The following is a 12,559-nucleotide window of genomic DNA, read 5'->3' as shown; positions in this document are numbered from 1 at the left end:
TCCCTCCGTGTCGCGGCCGTGACCGTACGCGGTTACCTGGCTGCGTAAACAGAGGTATGACACCGTCCTCTGCCGAATGGTTTATCATGCACAGGACATTTGGGGTCTTCAATTTGCATAAAAAAAAAAAATGCACAATTAAAAAAAAAAAAGCTTAAAAAGGTCCAACAATAAAAGAAACGCTGCCGCGTCACGTAAATAAAAGAAAAACCACACAGTGTGTCTGATGCTTTAATCAACTCACTGAAGCCAGAATTCTGTACACCGAGTTCACAACAGACTCAAGTAATCAGTTGCCGTCCCCAAATGGGGGAAAAAAAGACGCAGGGACATCCTGTCCACGTCGCACTGGGACAACATGATGGGCGTAGAAAAACACGCGGTATATAAGAAGAGAGAGAGAAGAGCGGGGTCACTTTTACGAAACGACGAGACAACACTGCCGCGCCCCGGGACGGGACTTTGTAAGGGGACGCCGACGTCGGTGCCCCGGTTCGAGACCGCTGGACGCCCGCCGCTCACAACTAGTCGGTTAAACATTTACACATGGGTGTGGCTACACGACCAAAAGCTACACGACAAAATGTGTGTTAACGAAAGTGGACCAGGAGGAGGAGCCACGTTGCAGGCGAGCGTCTCGTAAGGAACGCTCGGCGAAACGGAGCCGTGAGCGGCGACGCCTTGTCTCGCTGCTTTTGTCCAGGCGGAGACGGTCCGTCAGTAGTAGTGGCAGATCTGCAGGCGGCTGCCGGGGTCGTTCTTGCCCGGGCTGAAGAACGGAGAGACCGGCTCGTCGAAGTACGCCGTGAAGGTGTAGACGCGCTTCATGGTGACGGCGTCGTAGAAGGACACGCGGCCGCGGCCGTAGTCCAGGAACACGCCCACGCGGGGGGAGTTCCAGTAGTCCGCCACGGGGATGCGGGCGTCCTCCTCGTTGGCGTACAGCCGGTCCTGCAGGCACAGGCTCCAGTAGCCGGCGGAGGGCGAAAGGTTGACGAAGCCCTTCCTGTTGCTGTACTCGGTGGTCACGCCCAAGTACCACACCCCCTTGTCCCGCACGTCCACCTCCCAGTAGTGCTGCCCGCTGGAGTACTGCGCCGTGGCCAGCACCCCGAAAAAGCGGGTGAAGCGCTGCGGCATGTCGGGCTCCTGCGAGCGGGTGCGGCCCTCCTCCACCTTGGTGTCAAAATCGCTGATGGCCAGAGACGGGTGGGCGGTGTCCAGGTCCAGCGTCAGGTTCTGAGGCACTGGACGAGACAGCAGACACGGAATCATCAATGAACCAGCAACGGAAGCATGATGAAGTATCATAGCCACCTTCCCACGGCCGCCATTCCCACAGATATCGTTCTACAACCGTCTTTCTATTGATATCGTTCTACATCCACTGTTCTACGTTCACCGTTCTAGATCAGAGTCTGAACCAGGCGTTTCTGGTGGCAGGTTAGCAAAATCAAAGGCCACCACAGTCACTACCGGCCCTACTTTTTAACCAGAGATAGTCCACGTCTGCATCGCGATGCAGCGATTATGGGATTAATGTAAACAGGCCTGCTGAGAACTGAGCACACGGAACCAACAACGTGAAACCATTCACTCGTGTCCCCTTACTGAGCCTTCATACAACAGCTGTTTCTACAGGAACATTGCTGATATATACAGGTGATCCAGGCTCCACCCACCTACAGGATATACCTGTACTAACAAGTGTGAGGCAGAAACCCCGAATGCTGCGGGAAAATCCTAAACCGACTTGGTAACGAAGCGAAAACACAGGACATAATGAGCCTTCAGCGGCCTGTGCGTGGAGAGAACGCAGGCGAGGCACGTACTGGTGTGCAGGACGTGCATCATCTTCTTCCACATGATGAGCTGGAAGGGCCCGGTGAACTCGGACCAGTCCGGCGTGCAGCTGGTGGCCTGTATGGAGCTGCTCATCTGGAAGGGACTTGGAGAAAAAGGACAACGGCGGTCAAAACCCCCAGAGCGCACGGGCTCAGCAGCTTTTACAGAGCAGGAAAGAACAACGTGACTGGGGTACCTTGCGTATATCTTGCTGATGCTCTGAAAAACATTAAGAAATAAATTTCATGTAAGAAATAGCAAAAAAAGTGGCAAATATAGGACTCAAAGTCATATAGGCAAACCTATGTAACACTGACATTAATTACAACATTCTAAATGATAAAAGAGTAAATAGATGATCATGATGAGTTAGTTTTAATGATAGTTATGGATCATGAAGGTGTCAAGTTTCAACACCAGACCAAATCCTGGATAACATAAAAGTAAAGTGAAGTGATTGTCACTTGTGATACACAGCACACGGTGCACACAGTGAAATGTGTCCTCTGCATTTAACCATCACCCTGAGTGAGCAGTGGGCAGCCATGACAGGTGCCCGGGGAGCAGTGTGTGGGGACATTGAAGCAGCTTGTTAAAAAGAGTTTTGTTAAAAACGTCAATTATCTGACAGACATTCATAGAACTTTTCTTACTCATTAAACAAAAACCTGAAAATGTCCACCTTCACAAAGTCATGCCTGTCTGTCAACTTGGTTTTGTCCAAGAAAGAAAGAAACTGAACCAAGTGTGGTGGGCTGTAGGGCCTATCAAAGCTGTACATAATAGGGTTAGGGGTTCGTTTTTTTTTTTTTTTTATGGAAATGACGTCATCATTCACCAACCACAATGTTTGACGCAGACAGGAAGTTGTGTCGCCATTTTTTCCAGAAAAAATCAAATGAACCCGTTGGTCTCACGTGATGGAACTAAAAAAAAAAATAATAATAATAATTGTGCTCAATTTTACATCCAATCGCCAAGCAACTGCAGTGCTTCGCACGTTTGGAAGCCATGACAGTCGGGGGAGATAATGTTTTAGGGGAGGGGTGGGAAATTCTCTGGGCGGAACAATCATGAGAAATGGGAGGTAACCTTTACCCTTATGACGTCATAAGGGGTAAAATTCCAGATCCGACCCTGTGAGCTGCCGCTCTCTGAACGGTGAAGCACTCGTTACACTTACCGCCATTTCTAGCCACCGCAGGACCATAGACAGACTCGGGGAACTCTTATTAAAGGGACCTTTAAACTACAGGTGAAACCTCAGGAAGTCCACAGACCTCGAATCTGGCCGAGTCGCTGAGTTGGGTCTGGATCTCAGCGATGGCCTTGTCCACGGCCGCCTCCTCACTTGCCACCCATTTCAAGTTCTCGTCGATCACCGTGACTGTGGCCACCTCCTCGGCCTCCAGGGACTCCAGCAGCGCGTCCTTCTCGTCCAGCAGAAACTGCACCAGGGCGCCCACGTCCTCCTCGATCTTCTCCTTCAGCGCCTGCTTCTTCAGCTGTGGAGGGAGTGAGTTGGTGACGTCCTCCGCGCCTTTTATTCTCTCGCCTTTTCGCTTGGCAGCCTACCTTGGCGTCGCTCTTTGCTTGCTCATCCATGGCCTTCACGCGAGAACACATCGGCTTCTGCCAGTTCAGTTTAATGAGCCTCATCCGCAACTCGCTCTGCCAACAAGAGACACTTTCTGATGTGATAAAAACTTATACCCGAGCAGACAAAGCAAACACGGAATTTAGGAACACAGTTAGGACCTTCGTCCCACCTTCATGTCTTCAATGACCTCCGGTAGAGGGGCAACATCATGGTGTCTGAAAACAGGAGCACAGAGGGAACATACAACGATGCATTAAACTGAATTTCCATGCAAATTAAACAGAGACGGCGGGAAATACAAGATCAACGCTCACCGTGGTTTTCATCTACGACAATCGCAGCTCATTTCTCCATTCCGGCTGGGATGAAGTTTCGCCCACAAGTCTGGTTATCACAGAGTTTACGATAAAGCAGAACACTGCTGCTGCGTGATTATATTACTACGTCTACCCTTATCCTTCATTTTGTATTTTAACCTACAGTATTGTTTAAAATAATAGCAGTGCAATGTGACTAACCAGAACAATCCAGGTTTTTAGTATATTTTTTATTGCTACATGGCAAACAAGTTAGCAGTAGGTGCAGTAGGTTCTCAGACAACAAACAAGACCCACCGTTTACGATATGCACGCACTTAAGGCTGTGCAATTGGCCAATTAGTCGAAAGGGGCGTGTTCAAAAAAATAGTCGTGTGCCATTCAATCAGTGAGGTCATAAATTTTGTGAAAAAAATGGTGTGAATCAGGTGGCCCCTATTTAAGGATGAAGACAGCACTTGTCGAACATGCATTTGAAAGCCTGAGGAAAATGGGTCGTTTCAAGACGTTGTTCCGAAGAACGCCGTACTTTGATTAAAAAGTTGATTGGAGAGGGGAAAACCTATAAAGAGGTGCAAATAGGCTGTTCAGCTAAAATGATCTCCAATGCCAATAACTCCAAGAACCAGAGAGACGAGGAAGAAAACGGAAGACAACCATCAATAATGGACCGAAGAATAACCAGAATGGCAAAGGCTCAGTCACAGATCAGCTCCAGGATGGTCAAAGACAGTCTGGAGTTACATGTAAGTAGTGTGACAGTTAGAAGATGTCTGTGTGAAGCTAATCTATTTTCAAGAATCCCCTGCAAAGTCCCTCTGTTAGGAAAACGGCACGTGAAGAAGAGGTTACAATTTGCCAAAGAACACATCAACTGGCCAGACAACCCCCAAACACTGAATTCAAGCCACAGTACACAGTGAAGACAGTGAAGCTTGGTGGTCCAAGCATCATGATATGGGCATGTTTCTCCTACTGTGGTGTTGGGCCTATTTATTGTATACCAGGGATCATGGATCAGATTGCATATGTCAAAATACTTGAAGAGGTCATGTTGCCTTATGCCAAAGAGAACAAGCCCTTGAAATGGGTGTTTCAACAAGACAATGACCCCAAACACACAAGTAAACGTGTAAAGTCTTGGTTCCAATTGTGGAATGTGGAATTGTGGAATGTTGTTAAAGAATCATGGAGTGAAGTTGGTTGACTCCATGCTACACAGATATGAAGCAGCTATTAAAAATGGTGGTCAAACAACAAAATATGAGTTTGTACAGTCGACGGCAGGCATGTCTATTTTTCGAACACGCCCCTTTCAACTAATTGGCCCATTGCACAGCCTTAAGTGCGTGCATATCATGAATGCTGGATCTTGTTTGTTGTCTGAGAACCTACTGCACCTACTGCTAACTTGTTTGCCATGTAGCAATTAAAAAAATATACTAAAAACCTGGATTGTTCTGGTTAGTCACTGCTATTATTTTGAACAATACTGCACATCTTGCACTTTTTGTCCAATCATGTTCACTCATCACAATTGACATCTCTTCATAATGTTTTTTTTGGATTGGAAATCGGTAAAATATCGACTAAGACAAGTGGATTGTGAGTCAGTAACAGTGTTGTGATCTCGCGGCGCTTCCTCTCAAGGTTTCTTCCCTGCCACTGTCACCCATGGCTGCTCGCTAAGAACCTTGAGTTTTTTTTTTTGCCAATGTACATTGTAAAGAGCGATACAGAAATAAAAAATGGATTAATTTCAGTCTCCTCCCCACAGTTAGACAATTTATTCATTAAAGACTAGTAATGGATAGGTACTGGGGAGAGGCCGGCATCGGTTGGCATCGTATCTTATATGTTGGAATCGTATAGTATTGTACCATATCAGTTGTCATTGTATCGTATCGGTTTGCATCGTTTCGTATATGTTCGAATCGTATTGTATCATGCTGTGGTATCGTATCATGTCATTGTATCAGTTGTCATCGCGGTATCGTATCAACAGTTGTCGTATTTCATCGCCCGTTATGATATACAGTCTGTTGTCGAATCGGCTGCTGTCATATCGGGCGCTGTATTGTACCAGCCGTCATCTTATAGTCCGTTGTAGTATCGGTCGTATCGTATCGTCCGTCATCGTATCGTATCGTCCGTCATCGTATCATATCATCAGTCATCGTATCATATCATCAGTCATCGTATCATATCATCAGTCATCGTATCATATCATCAGTCATCGTATCGTATCCGTGGCCACCAGCCACGTTCCTCACCTGTGGGCCCGGGACTCCCTGCACACCACGCAGATGGGCTTGTTGTCGGTGTGGCAGTACCGTATCGTCGTATCGTGGTACCGTATCGTCCGTCGTCGTGTCGTATCGTGGTACCGTATCGTCCGCCGTACTGCATCGTATCGTATCGCACCCTCACCTGTGGGTCCGGGACTCCCTGCACACCACGCAGATGGGCTTGTTGTCGGTGTGGCAGTACCGTATCGTCGTATCGTATCGTGGTACCGTCTCGTCCGTCGTCGTGTCGTATCGTGGTACCGTATCGTCCGCCGTATTGCATCGTATCGTATCGCACCCTCACCTGTGGGTCCGGGACTCCCTGCACACCACGCAGATGGGCTTGTTGTCGGTGTGGCAGTACCGTATCGTCGTATCGTATCGTGGGTACCGTCTCGTCCGTCGTCGTGTCGTATCGTGGTACCGTATCGTCCGCCGTATTGCATCGTATCGTATCGCACCCTCACCTGTGGGTCCGGGACTCCCTGCACACCACGCAGATGGGCTTGTTGTCGGTGTGGCAGTACCGTATCGTCGTATCGTATCGTGGGTACCGTCTCGTCCGTCGTCGTGTCGTATCGTGGTACCGTATCGTCCGCCGTATTGCATCGTATCGTATCGCACCCTCACCTGTGGGTCCGGGACTCCCTGCACACCACGCAGATGGGCTTGTTGTCGGTGTGGCAGTACCGTATCGTCGTATCGTATCGTGGTACCGTCTCGTCCGTCGTCGTGTCGTATCGTGGTACCGTATCGTCCGCCGTATTGCATCGTATCGTATCGCACCCTCACCTGTGGGTCCGGGACTCCCTGCACACCACGCAGATGGGCTTGTTGTCGGTGTGGCAGTACCGTATCGTCGTATCGTGGTACCGTATCGTCCGTCGTCGTGTCGTATCGTGGTACCGTATCGTCCGCCGTACTGCATCGTATCGTATCGCACCCTCACCTGTGGGTCCGGGACTCCCTGCACACCACGCAGATGGGCTTGTTGTCGGTGTGGCAGTACCGTATCGTCGTATCGTGGTACCGTATCGTCCGTCGTCGTGTCGTATCGTGGTACCGTATCGTCCGCCGTACTGCATCGTATCGTATCGCACCCTCACCTGTGGGTCCGGGACTCCCTGCACACCACGCAGATGGGCTTGTTGTCGGTGTGGCAGTACCGTATCGTCGTATCGTGGTACCGTATCGTCCGTCGTCGTGTCGTATCGTGGTACCGTATCGTCCGCCGTACTGCATCGTATCGTATCGCACCCTCACCTGTGGGTCCGGGACTCCCTGCACACCACGCAGATGGGCTTGTTGTCGGTGTGGCAGTACCGTATCGTCGTATCGTATCGTGGTACCGTCTCGTCCGTCGTCGTGTCGTATCGTGGTACCGTATCGTCCGCCGTATTGCATCGTATCGTATCGCACCCTCACCTGTGGGTCCGGGACTCCCTGCACACCACGCAGATGGGCTTGTTGTCGGTGTGGCAGTACCGTATCGTCGTATCGTATCGTGGTACCGTCTCGTCCGTCGTCGTATCGTGGTACCGTATCGTCCGCCGTATTGCATCGTATCGTATCGCACCCTCACCTGTGGGTCCGGGACTCCCTGCACACCACGCAGATGGGCTTGTTGTCGGTGTGGCAGTACCGTATCGTCGTATCGTATCGTGGTACCGTCTCGTCCGTCGTCGTGTCGTATCGTGGTACCGTATCGTCCGCCGTATTGCATCGTATCGTATCGCACCCTCACCTGTGGGTCCGGGACTCCCTGCACACCACGCAGATGGGCTTGTTGTCGGTGTGGCAGTACCGTATCGTCGTATCGTGGTACCGTATCGTCCGTCGTCGTGTCGTATCGTGGTACCGTATCGTCCGCCGTACTGCATCGTATCGTATCGCACCCTCACCTGTGGGTCCGGGACTCCCTGCACACCACGCAGATGGGCTTGTTGTCGGTGTGGCAGTACCGTATCGTCGTATCGTGGTACCGTATCGTCCGTCGTCGTGTCGTATCGTGGTACCGTATCGTCCGCCGTACTGCATCGTATCGTATCGCACCCTCACCTGTGGGTCCGGGACTCCCTGCACACCACGCAGATGGGCTTGTTGTCGGTGTGGCAGTACCGTATCGTCGTATCGTGGTACCGTATCGTCCGTCGTCGTGTCGTATCGTGGTACCGTATCGTCCGCCGTACTGCATCGTATCGTATCGCACCCTCACCTGTGGGTCCGGGACTCCCTGCACACCACGCAGATGGGCTTGTTGTCGGTGTGGCAGTAGAGCTTGAGCTCCTCGTGGTGCCGCTCGCACCTGCCCTCCATCTTGGCGGCCTTGGGCTGCACCGGAGGCTTGCAGGTCTTCAGGCAGTCGAAGTCGCTGAGTTTGTCCACCAGGTTCTTCACCAGGTAGTTCTTGGTGAAGCTCATTTTGCTGAACACCTGCGGCAAAAGGGGGAAGCGCAAACAATGAACCGGCGTGCGGGAGCGGGCGGGACTCGAACCCGCGACCCCCCCGGCCGTTTACCATCCGGCACTCCGGACACTGGTAGCCGACGTCGTCGCCGCCGTTCTCCTCCCAGTGCATGAGGATGCAGACGCGGCAGAAGTTGTGTCCGCATTTCAGGATGACGGGGTCGTCGAAGTAGTCGAGGCAGATGGCGCAGAGCAGCTCCTTCTGCAGCTCGCCCCTGCTCTTCTCCGCCGCGGCGGCCATGTTTGTCCGGGCGCGCGCCGCGCCGCGCACTGCGGAGGGAGGGGGGAGGGGGGGGGCGGAGCCGCGCGGCATTGTGGGAGTTGCGGGTCAGACGCGCGGCCACTCGGGCTTTAGAAACACACTAAATAACATATCCTGGATGGGAATTAATGAAATATTCTTATTAATGTGCTGACAACAAAATCATTCAAAAGTTATAGATGGAAATAAAATGTATCGACCCATGGAGTAACACTCAAAATTAAAGTGGAAAAACACACTACAGTCTGATCCAACTTTGACGTAATGTCCTTAAAACAAGTCAGAATGAGGCTCAGCAGTGTGTTTGTCCTCCACATGCCTGTAGGACCTCCCTACCACGCCTGGACATGCTCCTGATGAGGTGGTGGATGATCTCCTGAGGGATCTCCTCCCAGACCTCGACCAAAGCATCCTGCCAACTCCTGGACAGTCTGTGGTGCAATGTGGCGTTGGTGGACAGAGCGAGACATGACGTCCCAAAGCACCAGTACCTTCATCTTGCAGGAACTGCTGACGCTCCAGCCACATGAGGTCCAGCATTGACTTTCATTAGGAGGAACCAGGGCCAACCGGGTGGTGGTAGCCTAGTGGGTAACACACTCGCCTATGAACCAGAAGACCCAGGTTTGAACCCCACTTACTACCATCGTGTCCCTGAGCAGGACACTTAACCCTGAGTGTCTCCAGGGGGGGACTGTCCCTGTTACTACTGACTGTAAGTTGCTCTGGATAAGGGCTTCTGGTAAATGCTGTAAATGTAAACCTCACCAGAATGTGGTCTGAGTGTGGTCCCTTTATTATTTTTCAGCAGTGTGTATATTTTTTATGTATGTATTTTTAAATCGTGCACTTACACTATTAATTACACACTGTGATCCTTTCAGGGGTTGATTTAAATACCAAATACCGGTCGGCCAACGGGGGGCCTCTGCAGAGCCACCGCAGCTGAGTCTACATAAAAAAAAAAATCAAACCAGAAATGCACAATAATACGACATAATATATGCTTTGTGCACAAAAAATAATCAAAAATAAAAAATACATTTTTTAGATGGCCAAAAAAACATTTTTTTTTTAGGAAACAAATAACAGTTCTTTGCTGTGTCCACTATGTGACAGTAGAGATCCTCCAAATCCCAGACAAAGGGAATTAAAAAAAAAAAAAAAACAGAACCTATTGTTGCTGCTTGTCCTGCTTGACCTGAGTGCAGTGTTTGACAGTATTGATCACGCTATTCTCCTTGACAGGTTAGAGAAGGTTGCTGGGATTAAGGGAATAGCCCTCGTATGGTTCAGATCATATTTGACTGATCGGTGTCAGTTTGTTGATGCCCACAATAGAACTAGAAAATTTGACCACATCACCCCAGGTCATACAATCACTGCACTGGCTACCCATCAAATTTAGGATTGACTACAAAATCCTACTTTTGACCTATAAAGCGCCGCAGTACCTGAGTGAACTCTTATTTATTTACGACCGGCCACGCCCCCTGCGATCAACGGGTGCGGGGTCACTACTAAAGTGAAGTGGTTGTCACATGTGATACACAGATGAACAGCACACGGTGCACACAGGAAACCTTCTGATTACGGGGCCGCTTCCTTAACCGCTAGGCCACCACTGCCAAGTGGGTCAAGTGTGTGTGTGTGTGTGTGTGTGTGGGGGGGGGGGGTCAACTGTAGGGCCTGTCAAAGCCCATTGAGATGTACTGTATGTGATTATGGGCTTTATAAGAAATAAATGTTGTTGTTTTTCATGTAATAAAATGTCTGAATAATCAAGGTAGGGTGGGAAAAAACACACACACACACACACACACACACACAGCGTACGGAGCATTTCTGGATTTGACTTTATTGGACCACCACGCTGAGTGCATCACATATCAGAGCAGGGGGCAACTCGCCAAACACGTTCAGTGAAAATCCAAATATCAAAATTCAATAAAACGACCAAAAACAGACTCAGAAAGCACACACAGACGACGAGTGACGTGTGCCAAGAGTTCAACGTCAGATATGCGCTGACGTCCTTCTTGATGTATGTGTTGCATAGCAAAACGACAGAAGATTGCAAAGACCACAAAAAAAGGAAAAATCACGAAAAGGCAATAAATTACAGTAAAAGCCTTGTTCTAAAACCAGGGAGTAATTACAGAAGCGGCAACATGAAGGAAGAGAACCTTCGAGAACGTTGCTCCACAATGTGACAGAAAGAACTGAGCGTACACACAGCTAACCAAACTGCCATCATCATCATCATCATCAGCAGCAGCAGATATTTGGTCTGAATTTAAATATGAACCAAGTGACGGTCACGTGACTCGCTATTGAAGGGACTGTTTGTGTCTTGTGTCTCCGTGAGGTGGTGACAGTCTGAGGCACTTGAAACGAGACGAGGGAGGCCGGGCGTGGTCAGACCTCGGAGCCGTCGCCGGCCTGGTCCACCACCATCACAGGCCGCATGCTGCCGGACGCCCTCGCGGTTCGGCGCCCTCGAGAGCGCGACAGCCGCGCCGTGGCGACGGCGAGCAGGACGGCGAGCAGGACGCCCGCCAGCACGCCCGCGGCCGCCAGCGACGCTTCCTCGCCCGCCCTGGAGTCCAGCTGATGGGGCGCCGGGCCATCTGCGTACATCTCGCCGCCGCCGTCGGCCCGGCGACGGCTGCGGTCCAGCGCGACGTGCATGATGTTGGTCCCCCGGTCGCTGGAGGAGCCGATGTCCTCCGCCACGGCCGGCACCCGTCCCGCCGCCCTCCTGGTCCGGACCTGGTGGCCGCCCGGCGTCACAGAGTGGTACTCCAGGCTCCGCCTCCCGATGCCACGCCGGGCGTTGTCCCTGGAGCGCACCGTGTAGATGGTGTGGAGGTACCACTCCCGCCCTGCTGCCACCTGGAGGGGACAACATGGACAGGATGAGGCTATACGAGCCACGCAGGACAGAATCCACCCGACCTGCTACACATATTTTATATTTAAAAACATACATTTGTAATATTTGGTTATGTTTGCAATATTTGCATATTTGTTTCACTTGAATATTTGCAATATTTGCAATATTGAGGTTAACAGCAAATCATAACTGTGTACGTGACCAATGAAATTTGAATGTGGTGCTAGTAGCCTAGCGGGTAACACACTCGCCTATGAACCAGAAGACCCAGGTTCAAACCCCACTTACTACCATCGTGTCCCTGAGCAAGACACTTAACCCTGAGTGTCTCCAGGGGGGGACTGTCCCTGTAACTACTGACTGTAAGTCGCTCTGGATAAGGGCGTCTGGTAAACGCTGTAAATGTAAATTTGAACAAGACGAAAGTCTGATCGACAGGAACCTGGAGACGCAGGTGATTAAAATCTCATCAGAAACCTCCGCAGTTTCTTCATTAGGACGATGTCCTCGTCCAACAAATCACCCTCGTTACAGTAATTAGCTCTGCTGCGATTTTTTTTTTTTGTCCCTGCAAATCCCAGAATGTCACTCCAATTCAGGCCACAGGAACGTCAGACTTCCTGAAGAAGCGCTTTCTTCATCCGGATAGTAGAGGTTTCATTGCAACAAAGGGAAGTTGTTAATTCATTTTTTTATTCTTCATTTTACCTGAAGAATTGTTATTGGAGAATTTCCTCATTTTCATGAAACAATGACATTTTTCAAACAACGAAATTAAGACACTCTGAGCTGCAACACAATATGTTCTCCATCTGTAGGCTTCTGCTTGTAGGAGATGAAGATCGAGTTCTAGCAAATCAACATGAACATTCACGTTTTAAACAG

The 12,559-nt window shown here is 50.2% G+C and overlaps 2 protein-coding genes across 3 annotated transcripts in view; both read right to left on the bottom strand.

Annotated features, from left to right (window-relative positions):
• Window positions 1-217: 217 nt before the first annotated feature.
• On the bottom strand, window positions 218-8,776 carry trim47 (tripartite motif containing 47). Of its 2 annotated transcripts, XM_028984824.1 has the most exons (8): window positions 8,569-8,776; window positions 8,266-8,483; window positions 3,615-3,660; window positions 3,421-3,516; window positions 3,126-3,350; window positions 2,042-2,064; window positions 1,833-1,948; window positions 218-1,247 (listed from the first exon to the last, which is right to left on the bottom strand). In XM_028984824.1, exons 1-8 carry the CDS (start codon window positions 8,755-8,757, stop codon window positions 718-720), a joined length of 1,443 nt encoding a protein of 480 aa, XP_028840657.1. In that variant the 5' UTR covers window positions 8,758-8,776; the 3' UTR covers window positions 218-717. The 2 variants fall into 2 exon arrangements, with proteins under 2 accessions (XP_028840657.1, XP_028840656.1); XM_028984823.1 differs by having other exon boundaries at window positions 1,833-2,064.
• A 1,839-nt stretch (window positions 8,777-10,615) lies between these two features.
• frem2a (FRAS1 related extracellular matrix 2a) overlaps window positions 10,616-12,559 on the bottom strand; it is a 38,024-nt gene continuing 36,080 nt past the window's right edge. Inside the window, exon 25 of the mRNA XM_028983151.1 lies at window positions 10,616-11,673. Within this exon, the coding sequence (XP_028838984.1) occupies window positions 11,197-11,673 (477 nt within the window). The 3' untranslated portion in view covers window positions 10,616-11,196. The remainder of the gene's footprint in view (window positions 11,674-12,559) is intronic.

Source organism: Denticeps clupeoides, chromosome 6, assembly GCF_900700375.1.
Source record: "Denticeps clupeoides chromosome 6, fDenClu1.1, whole genome shotgun sequence".
NCBI classification, from domain to species: domain Eukaryota; kingdom Metazoa; phylum Chordata; class Actinopteri; order Clupeiformes; family Denticipitidae; genus Denticeps; species Denticeps clupeoides.
This window is presented reverse-complemented; position numbering and strand designations above follow the sequence as displayed.